Source organism: Lepisosteus oculatus, chromosome 27, assembly GCF_040954835.1.
Source record: "Lepisosteus oculatus isolate fLepOcu1 chromosome 27, fLepOcu1.hap2, whole genome shotgun sequence".
Classification (NCBI taxonomy): Eukaryota; Metazoa; Chordata; class Actinopteri; order Semionotiformes; family Lepisosteidae; genus Lepisosteus; species Lepisosteus oculatus.
Window position 1 is genome coordinate 3,985,706 of NC_090722.1, and position 13,773 is coordinate 3,999,478.

The 13,773-nt window shown below is 52.8% G+C and overlaps 2 protein-coding genes across 4 annotated transcripts in view; both read left to right on the forward strand.

Moving 5' to 3' along the window:
* The window catches only part of pi4kb (phosphatidylinositol 4-kinase, catalytic, beta), a 35,351-nt gene extending 31,094 nt beyond the window's left edge, over positions 1-4,257 (forward strand). For all 3 annotated transcript variants that reach the window (XM_069184691.1, XM_069184690.1, XM_069184692.1), the window contains one exon: positions 743-4,257. In XM_069184691.1, the coding sequence (XP_069040792.1) occupies positions 743-924 (182 nt within the window). In that variant the 3' untranslated portion in view covers positions 925-4,257. The remainder of the gene's footprint in view (positions 1-742) is intronic.
* Positions 4,258-7,560: 3,303 nt separating this feature from the next.
* myo1eb (myosin IEb) overlaps positions 7,561-13,773 on the forward strand; it is a 32,873-nt gene continuing 26,660 nt past the window's right edge. Inside the window, exon 1 of the mRNA XM_069185124.1 lies at positions 7,561-7,924. Within this exon, the coding sequence (XP_069041225.1) occupies positions 7,922-7,924 (3 nt within the window). The 5' untranslated portion in view covers positions 7,561-7,921. The remainder of the gene's footprint in view (positions 7,925-13,773) is intronic.

Sequence of the window (13,773 nt, forward strand, 5' to 3'; positions counted from 1 at the left end):
CCCCCCAAGTGGCGGTCAATTCAATTCAGGCTTTATTATCCCCTGGGGGGTAGATTTGTTTTATGGCACAGCTAGGGCTGGGCGATATGGCCAAAAACATTATCACGATAAAAAGTTTCATATCCGTCGATATCGATAATTATCACGATAAATGTCAGATCATTATTTCTTTCAAGTTTAAAGGCAGATTTTTTCTCCTGAGTGAAAGTTGAAGAAACCAGACAGTTAATTGGTAAATTAAACAAATCTTTATTTTAAGAACACAACAAACACTTGCCAAACAGCAGAAACATCAAACAAATTTGTTAGCTGCCCGGTCTGCGACACACTCGCGCACTCGCGCAGTATTTTGTGCGCAGGCGCATATCATGCGCAAAGCATAAACCTGTATATCGGACATTTATCGAACTTTTGTTAAAATTATATCGAGGAAAATTATATCGGGATAATTATCGTTATCGAATTATTGCCCAGCTCTAGGCACAGCCCAGCACAACAAGGAAGAGAAACATTACCGACGGAGAAGCCGATACATAGTGCTTTAGGAGACATGAGAGGAAATAGTTACTTCACATTGTTAGAGAGTGAAATTGCAGAGGGGATGGAAGACATCCCGAGGCTGGTACTGTTACACCTAGGGACTCTCTCACGTGGGGGTAGTGTGAATTCCCAACGCGGGGGGTGTGACACACACTCGCCATCGCCGTCTTTAATCTTCCCCGGCCCCTGTCTCCCTCCCCAGGCTCCCAGCTGCCCTGCTTCCATGGCTCCAGCACCATCCGCAACCTGAAGGAGCGCTTCCACATGAACCTGACGGAGGAGCAGCTGCAGCTGCTGGTGGAGCAGATGGTGGATGGCTCCATGCGCTCCATCACCACCAAGCTGTACGACGGCTTCCAGTACCTCACCAACGGCATCATGTGAAAGCGGGGGCTCCCGGACTGCTGGGCAGGCGAAACAAAGACTGACGCCTCCTCCGGCCATCACTGTCCTGTTGCCCAACACTAGCTCGGCCTCCTTGACCCCCTGACCTCTGACACCTGACCTCTGACCTCTGCCCCGACCTCTGCTCTTCCCCTAGCTCAGTGCTTCCTGTTTCTTCTCTCCTGGTCCCTGCACACGTGTGGGGCCCCTTGGTACGTCTCAGTGAGGTTCTCTCAGAGCTGCCTTGCACAATCTGGGATTTTAGGATGCCATTTGGCGACTGGGTTGTAGGCTGAGCATGCCTTGTTTTTTTTCAGGTGTCCCTTTTTATTTCCTATAAACACCACTTATCGCCCTCTCCCTGTATCTCCACGCCCCCTGACCCCCACCCTCCCCCTGCCCCTCTCGTGTCCAGTGGCAGGACTCGGACTTGTGCAGAGCAGCGCCAGTGATTCTGCTATGGACTGTGTTAGCTGCTTGATGAGGGACAGACCCCTCTCAGCCCTTTATTCCTGAGCGGGTTGAGTTCTGTCATTAGGAAGCTGGGTAGTGGTCGAAGCTGACCGTGTCTGGGCAGCTGATCTATGGTCTCGATGCTTTAGGGAGCTCAGGTGCAGGTCTGACGTTGACAGACAGGATATCCCCATCGAGAGCTGAAGGCTTCCTGGGGGGATTCCAGCGTTCGGCCTCCTCCCTGTGGGAGCTCAGGCCGTCCAGTTTGTGGAACGGGCGGCGTCGAACAAAGTTTTCCGACCCAGCTGGGTCTGGTAGGGTGTCGAAGGGTACACAGGGGTCTGGCCCAGGCCGTCGGGCCGGGAGCCAGGTCAGAACTCTGCAGCCAGGCCTGCAGCGCAGAATTCAGAACGCCCAAGGCGTAATGAACTGCCTTGATTTTGTTTTTGTCCCCTAAAAAGCTTTAACAATGACTGCAAATGAGGTAGAACTAAACTAAAATAGAAAAAATAAATAGTTTTAAAAATCAAACTTTTTAAGCTGTTAAAGTGAAAATGTTCTTAGTTCTCCGGACCCTTTTCAGTGAACTCAGCTGCTAAAGACCTTTAGGGTTTTTGCTATGCTGCTTTCTGTCTTGACTGTCACCATGGAACATGATATTTTGAGTTTTTGTGCAGTCCTGGTTTTTAAGGTTTGTTTGTTTTTACCCTGAATCATTGGAGTATTTGTTGGGGGGGTATCTGTACTGCAGATTATTTTTTTACCCTAGTAAGTTACATTAGCTTGCACTGACTGATTTAGGTAGCTTACTGGATATTCCAGTCAATCTTCTGTTTTAAAACTCCACAATTTCTAATCTAGTCTCTCAGCCCTGGTCCTGGAAGAACACTGTGTTTATTAGTTTTTTTTTATCATCTGAATTCTTGCTTGCAGGCTGATTGATTTCATTTTCTTTTTTGGGGCAGATTTGTAAATTTGCTTTGTCCTCTTAAAGGATCAAATGGGATCTGTCATGGGTATCAACCCTCCGAGCTCCAAAACTGCCCTTATTCTGTTTTGTTGTGGATAACCAACTGTCCGATTCAGGGCCACTCCCGCAGTGGGCGTGTCTGATTCCTGACCACACCTTGTTGTGGGCGTGTCCGATTCAGGACCACTCCCACAGTGGACGTATCTGATTCCAGATCACACGTCACCATGGGCGTGTCTGATTCAGGGCCACTCCCACAGTGGATGTATCTGATTCCGGATCATGTTTCACTATGGGCGTGTCCGATTCAGTCCCACTTGTGTCCTATCAACTAATATGAATTGAGTCAGAAGTTATAGCTAGCAATGGCAGAAGAGGTTGCATGAAGTTCTGTTGGAAACAGTACCCTTGAAGTAGGGGAATTTGGACTGAGGACTGATTGAAGAAAGAGGCAGGCAGATCAGTTCAGTGCTCAGTGCGCACTGGGGGTGTAGAGAAATGGAACCCAGCAGACACAGGTGTTCCTGCATGACCAGGGTTGTGAACTCCAGACACTGCGGTGAGAAGGCAGTTCCTGCAGGAAAGGCTGCCCTGTGTTTTTTTTTCCTCCGATGTTCGGAGCAGTGGAACGCGGCTCGTGCCCCGAACGTCCAGCCTCCTGCCTGCGTTGGGCGTCGGCGACAGGTTCGAGCTTCTGCTTGGCGAGGGGGTGAGAGGGGGGACTCTAGTCAGTGCAGCAGCAGTGGGCGAGTCAGGGGCAGCGTCGGGGGTCTGGGGCTCCTGCCCCGTTCCCCGCCAGGCGGACTATCGAGGGAGCATTCCTACTTCAGCAGACGTTGCTGCTGGGGCAGGGCGACTGAGGTGCGACGCGTTGGGTGATGGTCTGGGCTTGTCGTTGGGGTTTTCATTGTAAGCCATAACCACAGCAGGCAGAGGTCTCGCTCAGCTGGTGAGGAGGGGCGGAGAGTCTGTGCGCATTTCTGTGTGCTGTTAGCCTGGGCAGTGATCGAGGAGAATCTCCCCCAACACACACACACACACACACACACGCGCGCGCGGACTCTGACTAACCTCAAAGGACTTTCAAGCCCTTTTTTTTTGTAGGAACTTGAATGGGATTTTTTTACAAGAAAAAAAAACCCCGTTTGCTTAAGCCACTAAGTAGATGAAGAGCGACAGGAGCTGAGGATGAAAACAGGCCTGGAATCGCGGGAGCCGGGAGCTCTTTCTTTCTGGATCCCACCTCCTCTACTTGAAAACGGGGGGGGGAAAGAACTGGGATGACATACCGCTGCACGCTGGGAGAGTCAGTCCAGTCGGGGCAAATCCTGGAAAAAAACACCTCCCGGCACTTTTCAGGAGCACCTCTCTCTCTCCCCCCCTCTCTCCGGGATGATCTTTCGCTAGGGGGGCTCATCCTGCCCCTGGGGAAGGAGGGGCAGGCGGAGGAACTGGACCGTGCAGGATCGCCGCTCTGCTTCATTTCCGGGGGATAAAACGACTCTTCCACCCCCCCCACCCCTCCAGTGGGCACACGAAAAACAATGCCCTGACCCCGTGCCCCTCCGGCCTGTTTGCCCACCCCGGATCTCTCTGGAGCTGCACAGCGGAGAGCCTCCGATCGGCCCTCCTTCATCCCAGGCTCCCTCGCCACTCTGCCTCGGAGCGGAGAGAGGACGGGGTGGCAGGGAGGGAGGGGGGAATTCCTGATGTGCAGTAGCAGTTTTTTTTTTACTTCTTGTCCCCCGTTTTGTTTCGTTTTCCCCTGTCCGCTCCCTCCTGTACATTTTAACCGTTATGTAAAGGACCAGCTCTCTTGATCATGTGAATGAGCCCCCCCCCCCCCCTCCCCCCGACTCCCCTTAACTTGTGAATGTTTCTTTGTATAATAAATTTAAAACAAAACGAAACTTGTGTCTCCGCAAGAACCCCAGGAGAGCGTGACAGCTGGGCGCGTGGAGTAGTCCAGGAGTATATTTTCATATGTACATTGACATTCTTACACAGGCCGATCTCTCGGGACGTGCACAGCACCACACAATGTGCCAGTACATTAGAAGATGGTTCATCATAAATACGATAAGATCACTTTATTGGCCATTTCTTGTATTAGGGCGGTGTGGTGGCTCTGTGGCTCTGGATCTGCGCCTGTGGCTGCAAGGTTGCTGGTTCAAATCCCGCGGCCGGCAGAGGAATCCTACCCCGTTGGGCCCCTGAGCAAGGCCCTTCACCCCCCCTGCTCCAGGGGCGCTGTACAATGGCTGACCCTGTGCTCTGACCCCCAGCTTCTCTCCCTGTCTGTGTGTCTCATGGAGAGCAAGAAATTGCATATGGCCAATAAAGTGATCTTCTAAATAGAAACAATCAGAACGATAAATGTGTTGTTCTGTAAGAACAACAAATAGGTGGTAGTGATAAAAAACATGGCAGTCCAAGTCAGGAGTGCAGAGTGCAGAGGGACATTGATTTCTGAATTGTTGCACAGTTGGCTTTAATTTAGGCCCGCTGTTTCTGAGCCGTGCCGTCTGTGCTTCAGGAGTGGGTGGTTGGGATCCTGAGTGTCGGATTGGGCTTGATGCTTGTGAAGAAGAAGAAGGGTTAAAGGGGTGTCCAATCCTGGTGCAGCCAGGGCCACTCCGTGTTTTTAATGTGTCTCTAAAGCAGCAGCACCTAAAGAGCAGAGAATAAGATCAGATCACTTTATTGGCCACATACAGCTTTTTGCATTAGGAATTTGTCTTTTCTCAGACCCCAGCTTGCTCTGCATGAGACACACAGACAGGGAGAGAAGCTGGGGGTCAGAGCGCAGGGTCAGCCATTGTACAGCGCCCCTGGGGCAGCTGGGGTGAAGGGCCTTGATCAGGAGCCCAACAGAGTAGGATTCCTCTGCCGGCTGTGGGATTTGAACCAGCAACCTTCCAGCCACAGGCGCAGATCCTGAGCCACAGAGCCACTGCTCTGCCCCCTGCTGCTGAAGTGGCACAGCTGTGCTGCTACCCAGCTCATTTAATTCATTAAGAACCACGTTGGAGTGAAAACCTGACACCCACCCTCCAGACCTAGTATTGGACACCCCTGGAATAGCCTGTTGATAACAAGCTGACTGGTTTACACAGCTTTTTATTGCCTTCACTGTTATCCACGAACAGTCATTTCCCAGCTCTTATAACAAGCTGCGACTGTGGTATACGCCTGAAGTGTGTGACTCCACTTTTTGGTTCGTACTCTGCTCTATCGTGCTTATTGCACTTTGCTGGTCAGTGTGGGGTTGTGCAGCATCTGGTTCAAACCTGGGTCTGAACGCACTCAGAAGGTGCGCTAGTGGTCATGCTATTAAAAACGGGAAAATGACTCTCCAATAAAATGTTTCACTCCATCGTTTTGTAGAGGTCCCCAGGAAAGTTTAAATGTCACTCTCAGTTACCAGTTGCTAAAGCTCGGGAGCAGTTATGAATGACAGTTATTTTGTTAAGCAAGTCATTTGTGAAGTTAAGGTGGTTCTCGTTCTTGAGGCCTGGAGGCCAGATTCCTGTTGATTCCTGCTGGCTTGGGAACGACCCAGTTTAACACTAAGGATTACAACTAAATTGTTGTTCGTCTTTAGGAACTGGTGATGTAAGGGTGACTGACGGAACCTGTGGGGTTTGGAGGCTCCTGCACAACGTCATCATCATCATCATCACCTCACTTTCGCTAACCGCTATCCCAGGAAGCACTGGGATCAAGTTGGGACACACCTTGGATGGGTTAGCAGTCCATCGCAGGGCACAGAGACACACTCACGCCAGGGCCAATATTCCCAGAAGCCAATTAACCCCCCAGCATGTCTGTGGACTGTGGGAGGAAACCAGATCCCCTAGGAATCCCACATAAACTTGAGGAGAACATGCAAACTCCACACAGACAGCACCCCAGGTACTGATAAGTGGAATATGGAATTGAACCCAGGGCCCCAGCACTGCTGACCACTGTGCCCTCCTGCACAATGTGATAACCTTGGAAGTACTGTTCTGCAGTAAGACCTTTGAGTGTCAAACTTGTTTTTACCCCCCCCAAAATAAAACAGACAAAATGGAAAGAGTTCTGCAGGACTTGAGACAGACGGTCTGATGCGTCTTGACCCCCTTCTTCGGCAGGACACTGCTTATCCAGCATCCCTATCACCCTGCAGCTCCCAGCTGGCAGCCCCCTGGAGCTCAGCAGGTGTGAGCCTGGCCAGTACCTGGATGGGAGACTCCTGGGAAAGCTAAGGCTGCTGGAAGAGGTGTTAGTGGGACCAGTAGGGGGCGCTCACCCTGCAGTCTGGGTGGGTCCTAATGCCCCAGTATAGTGATGGGGACACTGTACTGTAAACAGGTGCTGTCCTTCAGATGAGACGTAAAACTGAGGTCCTAACTCTTCGTGGTCGTTAAAAATCCCAGGGTGTTTCTCGGAAAGAGTAGGGGTGTAACCCCGGTGTCCTGGCCAAATTCCCCCCTGGTCTCTACCAGTCATGGCCTCCTAATAAACCCCCTCTCTGAACTGGCTTCATCACTCTGCTCTCCTCCCCACTGAGAGCTGGTGTGTGGGGAGCGGACTGGAGCATCATCCAGGTGGGGCTGCACACTGGTGGTGGTGGAGGGGATCCCCATGACCTTAAAGTTTGGGTTGTCGCTGGGCACTAATATCTTGAATGAGGAGGAACACACGTTGTTGTGTCCATGTATTAAAATATGGCTAATCATATATTCATTATATAAAATATAGCACAACACTATACTCCTCCCCAGACAGATGGCATGATCCTATTTCTGGAGTTGTAAATGGGGGTTTTATTGTAATCTTTGCAGTTATTGCCCCTGTCTCAGTAACTAAACCAAATTTTAAGAAATACCTACATACTATATATTCATAAATATATATTACTCATATTTGCATTTGCACATACAACTCTGTTTATCTTTCAAGAAAGCAGCAGGAAAGGTGGATAGTTCAGGGTAGCTGCGTCAGCATGCGTAGGCTGCAAAGGAACAAGTACACACAACGTTTCGGCCTTCTTCAGGTGTATAGGAATAAACCGATTACTTGTTCCTTTGCAGGAAAGGTGGGTGTTTAGTTTTATGTCCTCACCGCGGCCGGTTTCAGGTGAACCTGCGTTCCGGGGACGTACCGCAAGGGGGCGCTCCGCTCCCTGCCCGCCGCCGCCGCCGCCACCTCCTCGCTGCGCCGAGAGCGCAGTACCCACAATTCACCTTCGCCGGTGCGGGCTTACCTGTCGCGGCTTGTAACCTGTTCAGCCGCTGGGCGCTGTTACCCCCCGCCAGCCCCTCCTTAAAAAACAAACTCGGATTGGGACGAGGAGACTAGGAGCAAGGCCGACTGAGGCTCGGAGGATCACGCACAAACCCCACTTATATCTCGGGTGGTGAAGTGGGTTGTTCGCGAGTGTTATGGATATTATATGAGCGCAGTTTCCAGATTGCCAGCCCTCGGAGTTTTGGTGAAACTGGACGCGTTTCGGAGACTGATTCTGAAGGAAGGCGGATTTTCCCTGTGTATTTTTAGATTCCAGGAAGTTACTTGAAAAAAACCACAATGGTAAGTTAAAGGGATTTAATTTGCCTCTCCGAGGTGTTCAGCATTAGGCAGCCAAGCAAGTGTTTAATTCGTATTATAGACGCTTTTTCTCGCGTCCGATATCCTTCCTAGGGTCCGTCGTGTCCTGTTTCTTTCGGGAAATCTCGGAAGTTGTTTGAAAGAATTCCTCCTTCCGAATTTGTTCCACGGGCTTCGCACGGTTAATTAGATCACACGGAAAGCTGCTGGCGGCGTTTCGCCTCCTGCTTTTATAGCAGGAGTGTGAAAAGTTAGTAAATTCCCCGGGTCTTGAGCGACTTTCCTTCGTTCAAGAAAAACTGGGGGAAAACTGATGCACGGATAGCATGCAGAGGTCGCGGAAGTCTTGGATCGGCGGTGAATTGTGTTTTTGTTGTTGTTGTTGTTTGAACCTTTCCTTGAGATTCTTTTAATCTGAACCTTTCCCGCTGGCGACTGCGGCCCCCTCGGGTGGAGCCCCCAGGTCAACCCCAGCTGCACGTTTCCTGACTCCTGTCAATGGATCGTGCCATCTCGTCATTTTATTTGCACAAAGGGTGGTGGGAGTATGCAACAAGCTCCCCAGCCACGTGCTTGAAAAGCGATGCTCCGGGGGAGTTCTTTCCAGAAACAGCGGGATGAGGTTCTGGGAACGATGAATTACGGACTCCCACCCAGGCCAGATGGGCCGATGGCTTCCTCTCGTTCGTCGTCTTGCTCCTGATCTCGTGTTTTGACCTGGCCGTCAGCGCTGGCAGGTCTTTCACCGTGTGCCTCTTTCCCTTGTTGTTTTTTCCCTCAGTTGTTAATATTTAATCATGAGCCACAGGCCGATGTGTCCCGCCAGGCTGCTGCCTGAGTGGATTGTGAGAGGTATTGCAGAGTGCAGGGTGTCACAGTTGGCCCCAGTGAGAAGGGCCCAAGTAGAAACTGTGCACTCCTGGCTTGACGACAGGAGGCGTGGTCTTTACACAGAGAGTTGTGGGTGATGGTAACAAGCTGTTCCAGCCACGTTGGTGGTGGTGGTGGTGGTGGTGTGTCCCGGTGATCCTACAGGAGAAGGCCGGGTGGATATACTACATTTCCGACGATATCTACGGTGCATCTTGTGTAGGGTGATAACAGAAGCAGGTAATCGTCCCAAAGTGTTGTTTAAACTGTAATAACTGCGCTGCGTGTTCAGATTTACAGCTGCCGTCTAAGACTGGGAAGCTATCCAGAGGCAGCAAGGAGCACCAATATGGGATCAATAACTATGTTCTTGTTACGTGATCTATCCAGCGCCTTCCTCTAGTGCCATGGCCACCTTACGGCCTGGTGTGCAAGTGAATTTAAGGACAGAGAGGGAAGAGTGTCATTGAGTTTGTCAGGTGGCGTTGTGCTGATGACATAGACAAATGGGTGTTAGTGTGGCATGTGAGCTGGAACTGAGGCGGTATGGTGGCGCAGTGGTTGAGCGTTGTTGCATCGCAGGGCCTGAGCAATTCCAGACCTGGGGTGCTGTCTGTGTGGAGTTTGCATGTTCTCGGGGGGGGGGTGGGGTTTCCTCCAGGTGCTCCAGTTTCCTCCCACAGTCCAATGACATGCTGGTGGGTGAACGAGCCTCTGGGGAGATTGACCCTGGTGTGAGTGTGTGTCTGTGTCTGCGTGCCCTGTGATGGACTGATGTGATGCACCACCCTGACCGTGGTGTAGCCTGCCTTGCGCCCTTTGTTTGCTGGGGAAAGGCGCCCCTGAACTCTGAAGCGATTAGAACATGCAAACCTGTTGGCTTCAGTGTGTTCAGGAATAATTATAAAATGTGAATAATGTCATGGGCTCCTACTGGTGACGAGGAAATGGAACGGTTTTATTACAGAAATTCTGTAAAAGCCGGTAAAGCAAGCTCAGTTCTGCTGGGCCCGGGCGTGCTCATATTCAGGCTGTAGACGTTCTTAGCTGCTTGGGAAACGGATGTGAGGAAGATGAGGAAGGAGGGGTCACAGGAGCATGTGCGCAGGCGATCGAATGTAGGCAATGAATTGAACTTGGCCAGGTGGTCTCTGATTCTCTCGCGATGCTGCGCCCAGTGCTGGGGGCACATTGCAGCTGTCTGATAGACCGAATCCTGCAGGACCAGCGTCTTTCTGATCTTAACCCGAAAGATCTGGCCAGAGATAACGCTGCCTTGTGCACGATTCTGGACACGGTCTCGGAACGCAACCCCACTGGAGCCCAGCAGGTGTGAGCCTGGCCAGTACCTGGGTGGGAGACTCCTGGGTGAGCTGAGGCTGCTGCTGGAAGAGGTGCTAGCGGGGCCAGCAGGGGGCGCCTACCCTGCGGTCTGTGTGGGTCCTAATGCCCCCGTATAGTGACGGGGACACTACACTGTTAAAATAGGCACTGTCCTTTGGATGGGATGTAGGTCCTGACTCTCTGTGGTCATTGAAAATCCCAGGGCGTTTCTTGAGAAGAGTAGGGGTGTTATGCCGGTGTCCTGGTTAATGTTAGTGTTAATTTCACTGTCCTGGCCTCCTCATCTCTGAACTGGCTCCATCACTCTGCTCTCCTCCACGCTGAGAGCTGGTGTGTGGGGAGCGGACTGGAGCATCATCCAGGTGGGGCTGCACACTGGTGGTGCAGGAGGGGATCCCCATGACCTGTAAAGCGCTTGGAGTGGAGTGTCCAGGAAGGCACTATAGAAGTGTAATTAGTTGTTTTATTAGTCCACCTCCTGCATTGTCGGGCTCCTCCTCTTTCTGCGCTGGAAGGGTCAGGACAGGTTCTCCCTCCGCTCTGTCTTCCTCCGCCTGCGCTGACAAGCGCCGACCTGCCTGGCGTGCCGGCCTGTGGAATTCCAGGCTCCTCCGCAGAGCAGCAGGAAGGGGGCAGAGGCGCGGGAGGAATTCACCGAGCAGAGGGGTGCTGATGGTGCCTCAGCTCTCACCACTAACCCCACACTGCCTCCCTCTGTCTCTCCCAGTGCCTCGGCTCTCACCACTAACCCCACACTGCCTCCCTCTGTCTCTCCCAGTGCCTCGGCTCTCACCACTAACCCCACACTGCCTCCCTCTGTCTCTCCCAGTGCCTCGGCTCTCACCACTAACCCCACACTGCCTCCCTCTGTCTCTCCCAGCGCCTCGGCTCTCACCACTAACCCCACACTGCCTCCCTCTGTCTCTCCCAGTGCCTCAGCTCTCACCACTAACCCCACACTGCCTCCCTCTGTCTCTCCCAGCGCCTCGGCTCTCACCACTAACCCCACACTGCCTCCCTCTGTCTCTCCCAGTGCCTCGGCTCTCACCACTGACCCCACACTGCCTCCCTCTGTCTCTCCCAGTGCCTCAGCTCTCACCACTGACCCCACACTGCCTCCCTCTGTCTCTCCCAGTGCCTCGGCTCTCACCACTGACCCCACACTGCCTCCCTCTGTCTCTCCCAGTGCCTCGGCTCTCACCACTGACCCCACACTGCCTCCCTCTGTCTCTCCCAGTGCCTCGGCTCTCACCACTGACCCCACACTGCCTCCCTCTGTCTCTCCCAGCGCCTCGGCTCTCACCACTAACCCCACACTGCCTCCCTGTCTCACCCAGTGCCTCAGCTCTCACCACTAACCCCACACTGCCTCCCTCTGTCTCTCCCAGTGCCTCGGCTCTCACCACTGACCCCACACTGCCTCCCTCTGTCTCTCCCAGTGCCTCGGCTCTCACCACTGACCCCACACTGCCTCCCTCTGTCTCTCCCAGTGCCTCGGCTCTCACCACTGACCCCACACTGCCTCCCTCTGTCTCTCCCAGTGCCTCGGCTCTCACCACTGACCCCACACTGCCTCCCTCTGTCTCTCCCAGTGCCTCGGCTCTCACCACTGACCCCACACTGCCTCCCTCTGTCTCTCCCAGTGCCTCGGCTCTCACCACTGACCCCACACTGCCTCCCTGTCTCTCCCAGTGCCTCGGCTCTCACCACTGACCCCACACTGCCTCCCTCTGTCTCTCCCAGCGCCTCGGCTCTCACCACTGACCCCACACTGCCTCCCTCTGTCTCTCCCAGCGCCTCGGCTCTCACCACTGACCCCACACTGCCTCCCTCTGTCTCTCCCAGCGCCTCAGCTCTCACCACTGACCCCACACTGCCTCCCTCTGTCTCTCCCAGCGCCTCGGCTCTCACCACTGACCCCACACTGCCTCCCTCTGTCTCTCCCAGTGCCTCGGTTCTCACCACTGACCCCACACTGCCTCCCGCTGTCTCTCCCAGTGCCTCGGCTCTCACCACTGACCCCACACTGCCTCCCGCTGTCTCTCCCAGTGCCTCGGCTCTCACCACTGACCCCACACTGCCTCCCTCTGTCTCTCCCAGCGCCTCGGCTCTCACCACTGACCCCACACTGCCTCCCTCTGTCTCTCCCAGTGCCTCGGCTCTCACCACTAACCCCACACTGCCTCCCTCTGTCTCTCCCAGTGCCTCGGCTCTGTTCGATGCTAGTGATGTCAGATAGGTAGCGACCCCGACAGTCACATGTGACAGGGTGGGAAATTGCTGCAGAGTCTTTCCAGCCTGCTGTTCTCTCCTCTTCTGATCTAATCAGACAGAGAGGCAGGACAGCTCCTCGCCAGGCCCCTTTCACAGTCCTCCCGACCGGATGGGACTGTTGTAGAAAAGAGGAACGACATTAAAAGCAGCCTGGTTGCAAGAAATTAACTTAGAAAGTGAAAGGAGAGCAGGAAGAGAAGGTCTGCCTGCGTGCTTTTTCTAAGCAGTAGTTGTTGACAGAGCCACAGAGTCTCATGGTAGTTTAAGGTGTTCAAGTGTGTGTAGGGGCTGAATTGATTTAGACAGGGTGATCCTTATCTAAAGTCTTCATCTGAGGTGTATGTTCTCGCTGTGTTCAAGGGGGTTCCCTCTGGGAGTTCTGATTTCCTCCCACAGGCCAAAGGCATAGTGACAGATAAGTTGTCTTCTGGGAAAACTGGCCCTGGTGTGCACGTTTGTCTGCCCTGCAACAGACTAGTGTCCTGTCCAGGGCGTACCCCGCCTTATGCTCGTTCCTTTCTAGAATAAGCTCTGGCTCCCCCTTGACCCCAAATTGTGTAAAAGGATTAGAAAATGTTCAAACAGAAATGCAGAAGTAAGGACTGTGGATAATGGTCACCCTGTGTGTGCAGTAAATATTGACAGCCGTCATGACTGTCATTTTCAAAGGCTGACTCTGTCTTCATTATGGTTGAAAAGCACAAGGCAAATAGTGAAGTGGCCTTTGTGTTAAGAAAAGAGAGCAGGGTAGATAACAGATGGGGAAGATGCCTGGTGTATATTTAATCCAAGAATCTCCATCCACCTGAGTCCACTCAGGAATCCTTTGCACCAGCATTGTGTGATCTGACTCTGATAGTGGACTGGTCCACCTCCAGGAGGGACCTGAACTGCGACACTCTGTGGCTCAGTGTTTGCGTGGTCCTCCGTAGATATGGACACGGAGGCCGCAGGTGTTGGTGCAGATCTGTGTAACGTGTAAAGTGCTGTGGCGTGTTTGACACACCTGAACAACAGTTCCCCTCGAGGCAGTCTGAATTGACACATTGGCCAGGTCTGCTGTTGCCTTCACCGGACACACTGGAAGCTGCTGCACCGATGTGTCTTTAGTGAGGTCAAATCAGGCTGGTTTCCCTCAGTACATGGAGAAAAAAGCCCGGTCTGTTACTGCGTTACAGTGGTGGTGCATTCGACAGATCAGGCTATTCCTGCTACAAGCTTTGTAAAGGAAGGTATTTGTCCTTCGTTTCCAGTAGAGTGTAATCCTTGTTATTAATGAGTTTGACTTCCTTTAACGAGCAGTCAGTCTGATCAGGGGCAGTACGGTGGTCAGCACTGCTGCC